The 12,131-nt window shown below is 46.6% G+C and overlaps 1 protein-coding gene across 1 annotated transcript in view; it reads left to right on the plus strand.

Moving 5' to 3' along the window:
- Window positions 1-12,131, plus strand: part of LOC144934274 (guanylate cyclase 2G-like) — a 40,902-nt gene that overhangs the window by 14,550 nt on the left and 14,221 nt on the right. Inside the window, exons 12-17 of the mRNA XM_078859954.1 lie at window positions 527-631; window positions 2,560-2,631; window positions 3,243-3,405; window positions 4,519-4,674; window positions 5,835-6,009; window positions 7,110-7,244. Of these exons, the coding sequence (XP_078716080.1) occupies window positions 527-631; window positions 2,560-2,631; window positions 3,243-3,405; window positions 4,519-4,674; window positions 5,835-6,009; window positions 7,110-7,244 (806 nt within the window). The remainder of the gene's footprint in view (window positions 1-526; window positions 632-2,559; window positions 2,632-3,242; window positions 3,406-4,518; window positions 4,675-5,834; window positions 6,010-7,109; window positions 7,245-12,131) is intronic.

Here is a 12,131-nt window from a genome sequence, read left to right on the forward strand (position 1 = left end):
CTGACACCGTTGCTACCTTGCAGATACACGATACGGACAGCGTTGAACCACGATGTCGTGAGATGTGAGAACTTTACACATTCCCGCTGTCAAAGCAAAAATCGCTGACCTTGGGGCACTCAAGCCCAGGCAACAAAAATAAGGCTCTCAATCTTCTCTTCCTGGAAAAGTCATTTGATGTAACAAAAAAAATCCTCCATGGTAGGCGAAACAAAGGTTTTCTTTTTTGTTTGTTACAAATTGTTAAATGTATGACTGCATCACCATAGCGCTTAATCTGACGATGTTTCGCAACACTTGACGGTCAGCAACAATTTGTTGAGAAGTGACATTCTTTGCAAATGCTCGTTGAGATTTTTTTTTTTAAAGAAAAGAGCTCAAAGACTAAAAATCGTTGAAGAGCTTTGGCTTAATACCGAGCTAAACACACACTCGCCAATGTGATTTAACTTTTTTGTTGCTTTGAAGAACAAGTGTTTGACATCTTCAAAAGAAGACCCGTTCTCCATAACTCCTGTTTTAACAGCTCCGGGAACTTCGTCATGAGAACCTGGTGGTGTTTTTTGGCGTTTGCGTGGAGATGCCCAACATTTGTATCGTGACGCAATACTGCCGCAAGGGAAGCCTCAAGGTTATTACCACTCAGTCGTACCTTCACTCCTTCTCTTCTGTTTCCCTCGTAATCTGGAACGCCATTCTCCCTGCCATCCGTGCTGTCAACTCCCTGCTTCTGTTCAAATCCAAACGCAATACTTTCTTCCCCCCCCACCTCAATCTATGTTTGACTGCTTTCTCTCTATATTCTTGGTTTTTTCGGTAAAGTCACGTAGAAGGGAAACAATAAAATAATGAATATAAATTTTGTATTTTTATTATTAAATGTATTATTTGTATTATTTCATTGTTTCCCTTCTACGTGACGTTACCGAAAGAACCAAGAATATGAATCCCTGCAGTCACGAATGCTTTCTCTCTGTTAAATATGCCACTGTTATTGTCCAGCGCCTTGACGTGTGGTCGTGTTTAGATGCTACTGTAAAAAGGCCACATTTTAGCATAGGCTGTATTCCGTTTTATGAACAGCTCTGCATTGAGCGAACGCAGCTGCGCTATTGCACTAATTTTAATGCATTGCTCCTTACGACTCTAATCTTCGATAACACTTAGGCGCTGTGCATGAAAAATACACATCATCTCTCCAACAAGATTTAATGCTCCAAAATAGGGGAGGTTTTTTTGGGGGGGGGGTTAGATCTCATAAATATAAATGTGTCATTACACCTACCACTACCCGGCAGAGTTAATTAGTAAGGTTTGTCACGTATACAAAACATGCTAATTAGTTACTATTTCAGCACACCTAGTTCGGGTGGTGATGGATTTAACGACATATTTCTATTTCCGCGAGCTCACCCAAAACAAACCCTCTATTATGGATATGGGTCGTGAAAGCCCGACTACGTGTTAAATATTTAATGCCGAAAAACAGAAACGCAACCAAGCTTGCATTGGCAAACTTTGCAGAGGCGTTAATTCAAATAACGTGCTGTAAATTACCAAGGGTGTAAGCAATTGGAGAGCGAGGCATGATGGAAATAAACTCATAGCACCTTGCACGCCCTCTGGTGGCAACTTAGTGCATTGTCGCCTGCTCTCATGCGCTGCCCATAACGAAGGCTAGAAATGTGGTATTTGGCATTTTCCGAAGTACAGGGTGATGCAGATGTCGTGTGACCCCTAATTAATTCTCTGAGACTTAATATATTTCTTTAAAGCAAGGTTTATTTTGAAACAGAAATTAATATACAAAATCAAAAATGTTTCGGGTCAATTCATGGGGGGGGGGGGCAGGTCACGATACCTCTGGACCACCCTGTATGGGTTTCGAGCAACACACCATCTGTTTACTTGTTTAACTATTGAGAGGAATTACCGTGAATCATATCCCTGACGACATCCTGCCACCAGTCGTGGCTCGGTTAGCGTGCTGTCGTAAACATCTCACGCCACACGCCGTGCGTGCGTGTGTGTGGTCTCTTTACAAAAAGGAGGCATTAGCACTTATTTGAGGCTTGTAAAACAAGCTATCGTTTAACCGGGGAGAATGTTACCTTGTTTTACAAGCTTTTAGGCTCGCTGATTCATAGATACAAGAGCAGTTCTGTGAGGAAACGGGGCAGGCCGCAAACTTCAAAAAGGAACAAAAAGCGTTTAAAACGTTGGTGTACACATTTGGGAATTACTTAAGAAGTAATTTCTACTCACGTGTTGCTCGATGGCTCAAGTTAATGCAGGAAAGCAAAGACGTAATTAATAAGTTACTTTAACAAAGAGCGAGGGTTGCCACCTGTCCCGGGTTTGGCAGGAATTGAATTGGTGCCGAGATCTGGTGCTATTATCTTGAACGTTATTGCAATGTTCCTGCACTGCACAGTTTTTGACAGACCCAGGTTGACTGTAAACAAATTGTTTGGGTTTGTTTTAGAAAGGGTGGCAACCATTAATGCAGAATTTCAGATATCCAGTGTTGATAATTGTTGACAATGTCCCTGTGTTCAGGATGTGCTGAAGACTTCTGATTTTGAGCTGGACTTGATGTTCAAGACCTCCTTTGCTTATGACATTGTGAACGTAAGAAGTCTGAGTGCGGAAACGTATTTTTTCCAGATGTCATTACTCATACATGCATCTGAATACAGACTAAAGGATGAAGCTTCAGATAACGCTGCGGCGTTTTCTTCGTTCGTAGCAAAACGATTGCTGCTGTGCTCACGCACCACCGATTTACCTTTGTTAAATAGCCAGAAAACATAACTAAATGGGACCAATCGTGTAACAAATCGAATAAAGTCCAAACTAAAACCCAAACCTGCTCTCATTTTGAATTATTGTCACATCAACGTAGTCTGCGTACATTGTGAACTTCAATTCACTGCTGAAGATCCTACATCACAGTTATCCATTTGAGCGTGTATAATTAGTGTCACAGAGCTACGTAATCAATAACACTCGAAAGTAATTCCCTTGATTATAATCGAGGGAATGACTTAATAATTACTGCAACATGCAACGTAATTATTGTAACATGGAGGGCAATTGATTCGCTTGTATAAACAGTTCTACATTCGACTTACATCGGTTGGAGCAAATCACATGGCAACGATGACTTTGACTCATCCCTCAAGCTCGTGTGTGTGCGCGTGTGTGTGCGGTGCGGTGCGTACCTGCCAATTTGCTCTCAGGGCATGATATTCCTGCACAAGAGTCCCATAAAATCCCACGGGAACCTCAAGCCGTCCACCTGCCTGCTGGACAGCCGCCTGCAGATCAAGCTCACCGGCTTTGGCATCTGGGAATTCCGCCACGGGAAGAAGGGGAAGATCATGGACATCAACAATCAAGAGAGTGAGACTTGCTGTCCCGCTGTCTTACAAAGCTCCGCTGTCGCGTGTCTACACAGCAGTGGAAATGGGTGACACCGCGGTTAGTCAATCGGCAGCTGGAATGCCGTGGAGTCAGTGCCGGATTATCCTAGTAGCAAAAGTTGCGAATGCTACAGGCCCCGCACTTTCAAGGGCCCCACGCGAAATTCTTTCAAGCTATCAATTCCGGTTCAGTGATTCTGCACTTGCTCTATTGCTATAGTACCATACCGCCCTTCAACTTTTATGAACGACTGGGTGTTTAAGGTTAGCGATTTGTCGCATTATCTGGCTGTATAGCAAATGAAAAAAATACAATTACTTTACTATGCAAGTTAAACATATGTGTTTTAATATTTACGTGTTCTTTTTTTAATGTAGGGCCCCTTTATAACATATGCAACATTCCCCGCACTAGCTTAGTCCGGCACTGCGTGGGGTAAAGTGTCGATACTCGCATCTCTTCCAGGACATCTGGCAACAGAGGAGGCCCAATACCCTCCAGAGGGGGCTCTAGACAAACTTGTAACGCCATACTTAACACTTCAGACAAGGACAGATACAGAATGTAATAAGCAATACTTGTTTAAAGTCAATTTACGTTGGATTGTGTAAGACTTAAATCACCCAGAATGCGTATGATCTCATCAGATCTTAGAAGCTCAGCATATTGGAGCCTGAATAGTGCTTGAATGGGCGACCACCATAAATAACAGTTGTCACAGGCTGTGTGGATACGTCGTGAGCCTTAAAACTAAATCTGTCATTGTACTGTGCTTGTGTGCTCCTGCATATGTCCTGCCTGCCTTCACAAAACCGTACTGACCAGGTCCTTCTTGTCTAATTACAAGTCCCAAAAATGTTTCCTTCTTTCATCGCCATGAACATTATGTATGCATGCATGTTGACCTTCCCCATCGTATGTAACTCAACCGTGCTAATCGGAGGTGCTAAACCTTCCTTCCCCCCTTTGTAATACACCACTGCAATGCAATCGTCACCCTATCTTGCAACAACAACCAGACCCCCCCCCCACCCATTACTGAACTCAAACACACGACGAAGCGACTGCCCCCACTTGTGGTTGTGCTCGCAGAGCTGTTCTGGACATCACCGGAGCTGCTCCGCATGGAGATCTTCCCGGTGAACGGCACCCCCAAGGGGGACGTGTTCAGCTTCGGCGTGCTCATGCGCGAGATGATCTACCACGAGGACGAGGGGCCCTACATCGGCGTCGAGATGGAGCCCAAAGGTGCTCGACGCACACCGTTCGTTTAGCGAATTGCTTTCGCGCAGAGCGCCACATACACAAGAAACATTTTTTTGGGTGACGTGAGTAACGGACAAGGTCATAATCCGGCTACCTGGAAACACCCTGCGCGGCCATCTGAAATATGGGTCTCCTGTCAACAGAGGACGTCTACATTGCGTGCAGTGGACAATTCATGAATTATATCACACCTAGACGCAGTTGGTCCTTCCATATTGAGCTGAAAGAACACGGAGTGCTGGCTCCACAGCCCCGGAGTCCGAGGCCCATAAAGGAGGTATAACTTTAGTCACGTGTTGGCCGGGATCATGACGATTCGGTCAGCTCGTTGCAGCTTTCGTTTCCCCAGACAATGGTTCACATGGCCGTGTACTTGCAGGGTACACGACAAGGATGTAGGTGCATTTGTGCGCCGCTCAACACCGTGCAGTGTGCTCATTGCACTCAAAACAATAAATTATGCAAAGACGTTTATGAATACGGTATGCACTTAGTAGTTCTTTTCTCTAACCACTTCGGCATGGTTAAGCTCAATACAGAGTTATTTTGGGTTCAACAGTGAATTCCCATAGTGGCCAGCACATTGCGATACGAATCTGGGTTTGATTCCCGGCCACAGGTAACATCAGCGGCAAATTATATGTGAACCAATCCTGAGCCTGCCATAGCCAAGCGTGCTGATCGGAGGTGCGGGGGAAGGACAACAAACTAAACACAAAAAGCAGTTCTAATGAAATTAGTTTTCAGTCTAAATGATTTAAAAGTGCATTGCTCCAGTGGCTTCCTAATATCGGAAGGAAGAGCGTTCCAGACGGCCGCAGAAGCGCGTCTGAAAGTGCCGTGATGCCATGACCGTCTCTGTTCGTTGACCAGCCAAGATGTGTGCTCGCTCATAACAATCTTTTCCAAAAAGTCTTCGTCGGTTACGCGGGAGATTTTTTTTTTATTTGACACGAGCTTGGTAAAAGGCACGAACCGTAATAAGGGAGGGGTGTGTGGGGGGGGGGTACAGCAATTCTACAAACCAAAGTCTGAACTCAGCACTCCTGGGTTCTGGGAATGGGAAAAGATTATGCTCACTGTCCAACTCATTGTGTCTGACTCTCCGTGGTCGCTCATGGCTCGACGTGACGGCGCTCCAGAAATAATCGACCAGGTGCGGGAGGGGAAATGCTCGCCTCCTCTGCGGCCTCTGCTCACGGAGCGCTGCGAGCCGCGCATTCAGGCCCTGATCCAGCGTTGCTGGGACGAATCACCCGACCGCCGGCCCGACTTCCACTCCATCGCACGCATGCTGCGCTCCGCTAGCCCCGAAGGGTATTGGCATTAATCTTGATTTGACATTGATTCTCCAACAGCGCAGGCTCCACAGCACTCCCAGTAGTGGCTCTCTTCATCGTAATCTCTCACCGTCATCGTCGTCTCTCGCTGAACCACAATCGTGGCAGCTGCGCCGCCGATGCCTTGGCTGTCAACAACTCTCTGCAGTCTTTTGTCCACCGCAGCCTTTGTTGTGAGGTGTTGTGCCGGTTTATCTGTCCATGTTATCACATTTGTCATCCACTTGATGTTGCGTCATCCTCTCCTTTTATATTCTTTTACCAGGCCCTCTAAGATAGTGTTGGGCTGTCGCCCTCTTTGTGTCACATGTCCAAGCCACTGCAGTTTCATTCACTATTGTCAACGGCGGTTTGTGTTCCCCCACCTTTTCTGTGATTTCAGTTGAGATGGATAGGATTGTGCGGTGAGATGTTGTGCTTAGTACTTTTAATCGTAAAAAAAACTTTATTGATAACCAGGGGATGGCCCATTAAGACCGAGTATCTTTTTCAAAGGAGACATTGGTTGCAAAAGTTTATTTTAAAAAAACAGAAGCAACTAACAACACAGCAAATAACCCCATGAGTTAGATGTGAGATAATTTAAACTGTTTACATTAATTATATAAATCGGTAAATATACACAAGATTGATAGTAGATGAGGTAGGAGGCGACGATTTAAAAGCATTTGTATTCATCGACATCAAATTGAAACGCCATAGTCGTTCAATGTGAAAGAGGAATTATATTGTTTGAGGTTCATGAAGCATCGTGAAGGAATGTTCTCCAAATCTAATATGCGCTCTCGGCATCGTACACAGAAATTATATGGTGCGTCTCAGGTTGTGTGTAGGAAGAATCCACTGGAGCTATGCACTTTTAAATCTAGAATGAAAACGCATTTCCTTATAACTGCTTTTTGTGTTTAGTTTGTTGTCCTTAACTCGCACCTCCGATAAGCGCGGTTGGCCACGTGCGGTGCGAAAGAAGTTCAACATATGTACGTGCATCGTAACGACGTCTGTATCCAAGTCTAAAAGTTATCCTGTGCATCTTTTACGTACTGGATACTTGATGCTGGGGCGTGGTAGACACAGGAGCATTTTGGACAACATGGTTTCAAAATTGGAGAAATACGCCAACCACCTGGAGGAGGTGGTGGAAGACCGCACGGCCCAGCTGGAGAGTGAGAAGAAGAAGACGGACCGTCTGCTGTCCAGCCTGCTGCCGAGGTACCGGCTATAGTTCGATTTAAAGCTTTCGTGACTGCAGGGATTCATCTTCTTGGTTCTTTTGGTAAAGTCACGTAGAAGGAAAATAATAAAATAATAAAACATAATCAAATAATTCTCACGACGTTTCGGCCACAACGCAAGCAGCCGTCTTCAGGTGGAGAACAGGTCTGCCTTCTCGACAGGTCTGCCTTCTCGACAGACCTGTTCTCCACCTGAAGACGGCTGCTTGCGTTGTGGCCGAAACGTCGTGAGAATTATTTTATTATTTTATTATTTTCCTTCTACGTGACTTTACCGAAAGAACCAAGAAGATGTACCGGCTATAGTTCGTTCTCTTTCACACGAGCACCTCCGATTCACACGACTGGCTACGTGTAGTACGAGAGAAGTTCAATATACGTGCATGGTGCATGGTACATAAAAGGTGCACGCTTTGCAGGTCATAGCAGAAATGATGTCGTAAAACGGAAAGTTGCCACTGAATCAAATGCACTTTCATGGTATATAAGCTGTGCATAATTGTCAAAGGTAAAGGTGCAGTACTGCAACTACTTGTTCATGCCACTTTCGGCGGAAAGATCTAAGGGGCCGTCCATAAATGACGTCACGCACCTAGGGGGGGGGGGTCAGATATTTGTGACGATGTGTGACGAGGGGGGGGGGGTTGATGAATGTGACGTCATATCAAAATGCGCAATTTTAAATAAATATAGACAACACGTTCTACTTAACTAAATAGACGTTTTAATAAATGTTTTCTCCTACAACATCAGAGTGCAGCGCCACATTAAATACGCACTACAATGACAATAGTTTAAAGCGATTTGAAGCATGTTTTATATTTTTTTGGGGGGGGCAAAGCTTTGTGACATCATATTTGAGGGGGGTGGGTCTGACTTTTTGTGACGCAGTGTGACGAAGGGGGGGAGGGGTCATAAATCATCCAAAAATCGCGTGACGTCATTTATGGACGGCCCTTAAACTAGAGGGAGCTCTAGAGAGCCCTTTTTAAATCCTTTATATTAAGTTCACTTGCTTGCTTGCTTGCACGCTTACGACCGTGCAAATCTTTCGGTCGTTTTTTAACCCACTTCCCGTGATCCAATCGAGCTGACATTTTGCACACAGACTCGTTGTGCGTGACAATTTATTTTCGTGAAATTTTTTTTTCAAAAATGTTACACTTTTTAGGAAAATTGTTTTATATTTAATTACCAATTGCTTAATGGTGGCAGGCAATCATCTGACCCATAGGTGGCAGCCATCTCAAGCCAGAGGACGAGAGGACTCTAGCCGCCTCGCATATAAAGGATTTATAGTGAAAAACTTTGTTTTTACGGGTTAATTTTGTAAACGATATTTTATCCTACTCTGTCCACCATGCTGTCCATAAGTCTTGGAAGAGGTCGAAATGCCCCACACTTTACCCCGTCACACACCACGTGCTGATAGGCAACCTATGATATATCGATCGATACTGCTGGATGGACAGAGACGGGGGTGGAGGTGGGATTTAGACGCTTTGCCCAATCTTTAGACCGCAAAAATTATATTTAACATGTTTTCTCTTTTTGAGAATCAGACTCATAGTACTGTGTGTGTGCGTTTCATGGTATACGATACCTATCCTAAATCCAGGCTGCAGTCGTTGTTGGTTCGCCTAGAAATAGTGCATTAATTGGTTGTCTATGAGCTTCATAAAACAAGTTATTAACGGCATGTGTGATGGCAGACTGATGAGCCTGCAATTCTTCAAATCAGCGCTATCGCCCCCTTGTAAATGATAGGAATGAAGTACTGTGTGTGTGCGTTTCATGGTATACGATACCTATCCTAAATCCAGGCTGCAGTCGTTGTTGGTTCGCCTAGAAATAGTGCATTAATTGGTTGTCTATGAGCTTCATAAAACAAGTTATTAACGGCATGTGTGATGGCAGACTGATGAGCCTGCAATTCTTCAAATCAGCGCTATCGCCCCCTTGTAAATGATAGGAATGAAGTACTGTGTGTGTGCGTTTCATGGTATACGATACCTATCCTAAATCCAGGCTGCAGTCGTTGTTGGTTCGCCTAGAAATAGTGCATTAATTGGTTGTCTATGAGCTTCATAAAACAAGTTATTAACGGCATGTGTGATGGCAGACTGATGAGCCTGCAATTCTTCAAATCAGCGCTATCGCCCCCTTGTAAATGATAGGAATGATGGAGATACAATTCCATGATGCATAGGTCTTGTAACATTGATGCAACAACTGACCCAGCTTCCTCATGAACAAATGTATAGAACGTATTAACTGACATTTGGAATGATGAACCACCGACAGTGAGATTTCATGAAGAAAGTAACAAACTACAGTTTAAAAGACGGGTCAGGCACGGATGAATACTCTTACCAAGGCTATTCACGGTGAATTAAAATATATTTTACAAATATTACATTGGAGAATTAAAGGCATCTAAATAAATTGAGATAGCCTTAACATCTCAGATTTGTTGATCACATCGTTATCGTAACAACTAATGCAAATGCTTTCTTGAAATCATGAAAATTCCTCATCAATAAGGGTGCAAAGTTAGGCAAAAGTTAATTATGGCCAAAACAAAAGTCATGTACAATGAGTTTTCCGAGCAATATAATTATTGGAGGGACGCAACTGGGAAACACGACAGAAGAAGTCGATCTCGGCCAGTTAGTTATGGTGGATCAGGATCTAAATGGTGAAACCAAGAAGCAAGTTAGAGCAGGTTGAACTCCTTTTGGAAAATGGAATTTGAGCGGGAAAAGTGACCGAACAGTTTGCCTGAAGAAGAACGTTTGTTTACAATTAGTTCACATTTCCTACGATGATATAGAGGGATTGGAAACTGACAAATAATCTTTAATGCAATCTCAAAAAGTACATCCAGAAGCATCCTGCGAACTTTAGTGAGAGAGAGAGAGTAAGAGGAATGCATGTGTAGTGGTGGTATTGACGTGCGCCGACTGTGACAGTGATGGATCACGGGGCGGCGCGGGGTGCGGGGTTGGGCACGCGTTGTGGGCGTGGTGTGGACGCGCGCGCCGGGAGTGACAGATGACGAGGCGGCGCGGAGTGAGTGGTGAGGCACGATGAGATGTGGGAAAAGAGGATCGTAGCCAGCGCCCGGCGATTGGTCGAATAAGTGGGTGCTCGCAGCGACGTCCGCAGGTGGGGTATAAAGGGGGACGCGCGAGAGCACTCGGGGAGAGTTACCCAGTTGAAGACCCGAAGACGGAGCTGAAGACCTAGTGAAGCCGAGTAGCTCAGTGGCGTTAGTCGCCGAGTAGCTAAGTGGATGTTGGTCATCCGAGTAGCTCAGTGGCGTTAGTCGCCGAGTAGCTAAGTGGATGTTGGTCATCCGAGTAGCTCAGTGGGCGTTAGTCGCCAAGTAGCTAAGTGGGTGTTTGTCACCCGAGTACTAAGTGGATGTTGGTCATCCGAGTAGCTCAGTGGCGTTAGTCGCCAAGTAGCTAAGAGGATGTTGGTCATCCGAGTAGCTCAGTGGGCGTTAGTCGCCAAGTAGCTAAGTGGGTGTTTGTCACCCGAGTACTAAGTGGATGTTGGTCATCCGAGTAACTCAGTGGGCGTTAGTCGCCAAGTAGCTAAGTGGGTGTTTGTCACCCGAGTACTAAGTGGATGTTGGTCATCCGAGTAGCTCAGTGGGCGTTAGTCGCCAAGTAGCTAAGTGGGTGTTTGTCACCCGAGATACAAAGTAGGTGTTAGTCACCTGTAACCAAGTTTGATAAAATAAAGAGTGTGTTACCCGTGAAGTCGTCTCCCGTGGAGTTACTACATTACAACTGGCGTCAGAAGTAAACCTGTCTTCAAGAAGTATGGACACAAGGAAGACTACCCGTACCCACGAGCGAGGTCGGGATGACGACGGCGTACCGGGGACACCGACCTCGGGAGTAGAGGACGAGGAGTTGCCGCCGATGCAGCACTTCGCGGTGATGGCCGACGCTCCGCTTGCCTCCGACACCGGCCTCCAGGACGCGCACGCCCGCTTGGCGGAGTTGCTACTCGCCGCCGCCGCTGTCTTGGCCGACATCTCCGTTCCGGCGAGCGGAAAAACGGCTGCGGGGGTCGTGGAGGAAGCGACGGTGGAGGATTCCCGCCAAAGGGCGCTTCGCGCCAAAAGCCTGGAAGTTGCCGCCGTTTTTGGGGGGCCGCCACCGATTGGCGGGAAAGACGGACGCCACGTGGCCGGACACCTCCGCGCAGCGCAGCCCACGTCATCGGCGCGCGCCGGAGCCCTCCATTTTGCGCCTGACAACCGAGCCGACATTTTACACAACTCCAGCGGAGCGCGGGAAAATCTCTCCGACGTCGACGACGATCGGGTCCTCCAGCAAAGATTGCCCGCGCTGTCGGCGTTCAAGGCGGATGGGGGCGACTGGGGAGCCTTCCAACGAAGGTTCCTCGCTCATCAGGAGATGTCGGGGTGGTCCGACACCACTGCCCTGCGTGCGTTGCCAGCGATGCTTGACGACGACGCGCTTGCAGCCTTCACATCTGCTGCAAGGTCGTCCCGCTTTACGCTCCAGGCCGCACTACACCTGATGGCGAAGGTGTTCGGGCCGCCCTCCACGTGCCGCCACCAGTTCTACGATCGGCGGAAGGTGGCTGGGGAAACGACGCTAGCCTACCGCACGGCACTGCTCGCCTTGGCGGACGCGGCTTTTCCCCGCATGGATAAGGAGGGGAAGGACGCCATGGTGACGGAGCAGCTGCTGGTGTTGGCCCACGAGTTGGGGGTCCCCATCAACGTGGCAGACGAGATGGAGATCTGCTCCCTGGCGATCGCCACGAGCATTCACGCGTACGAGGTCATCAAACGCAAGCCGGGGGTCGTCTGCAAATG

The sequence above is a fragment of the Lampetra fluviatilis genome, chromosome 9 (genome assembly GCF_964198595.1).
Source record: "Lampetra fluviatilis chromosome 9, kcLamFluv1.1, whole genome shotgun sequence".
Taxonomy (NCBI): Eukaryota; Metazoa; Chordata; class Hyperoartia; order Petromyzontiformes; family Petromyzontidae; genus Lampetra; species Lampetra fluviatilis.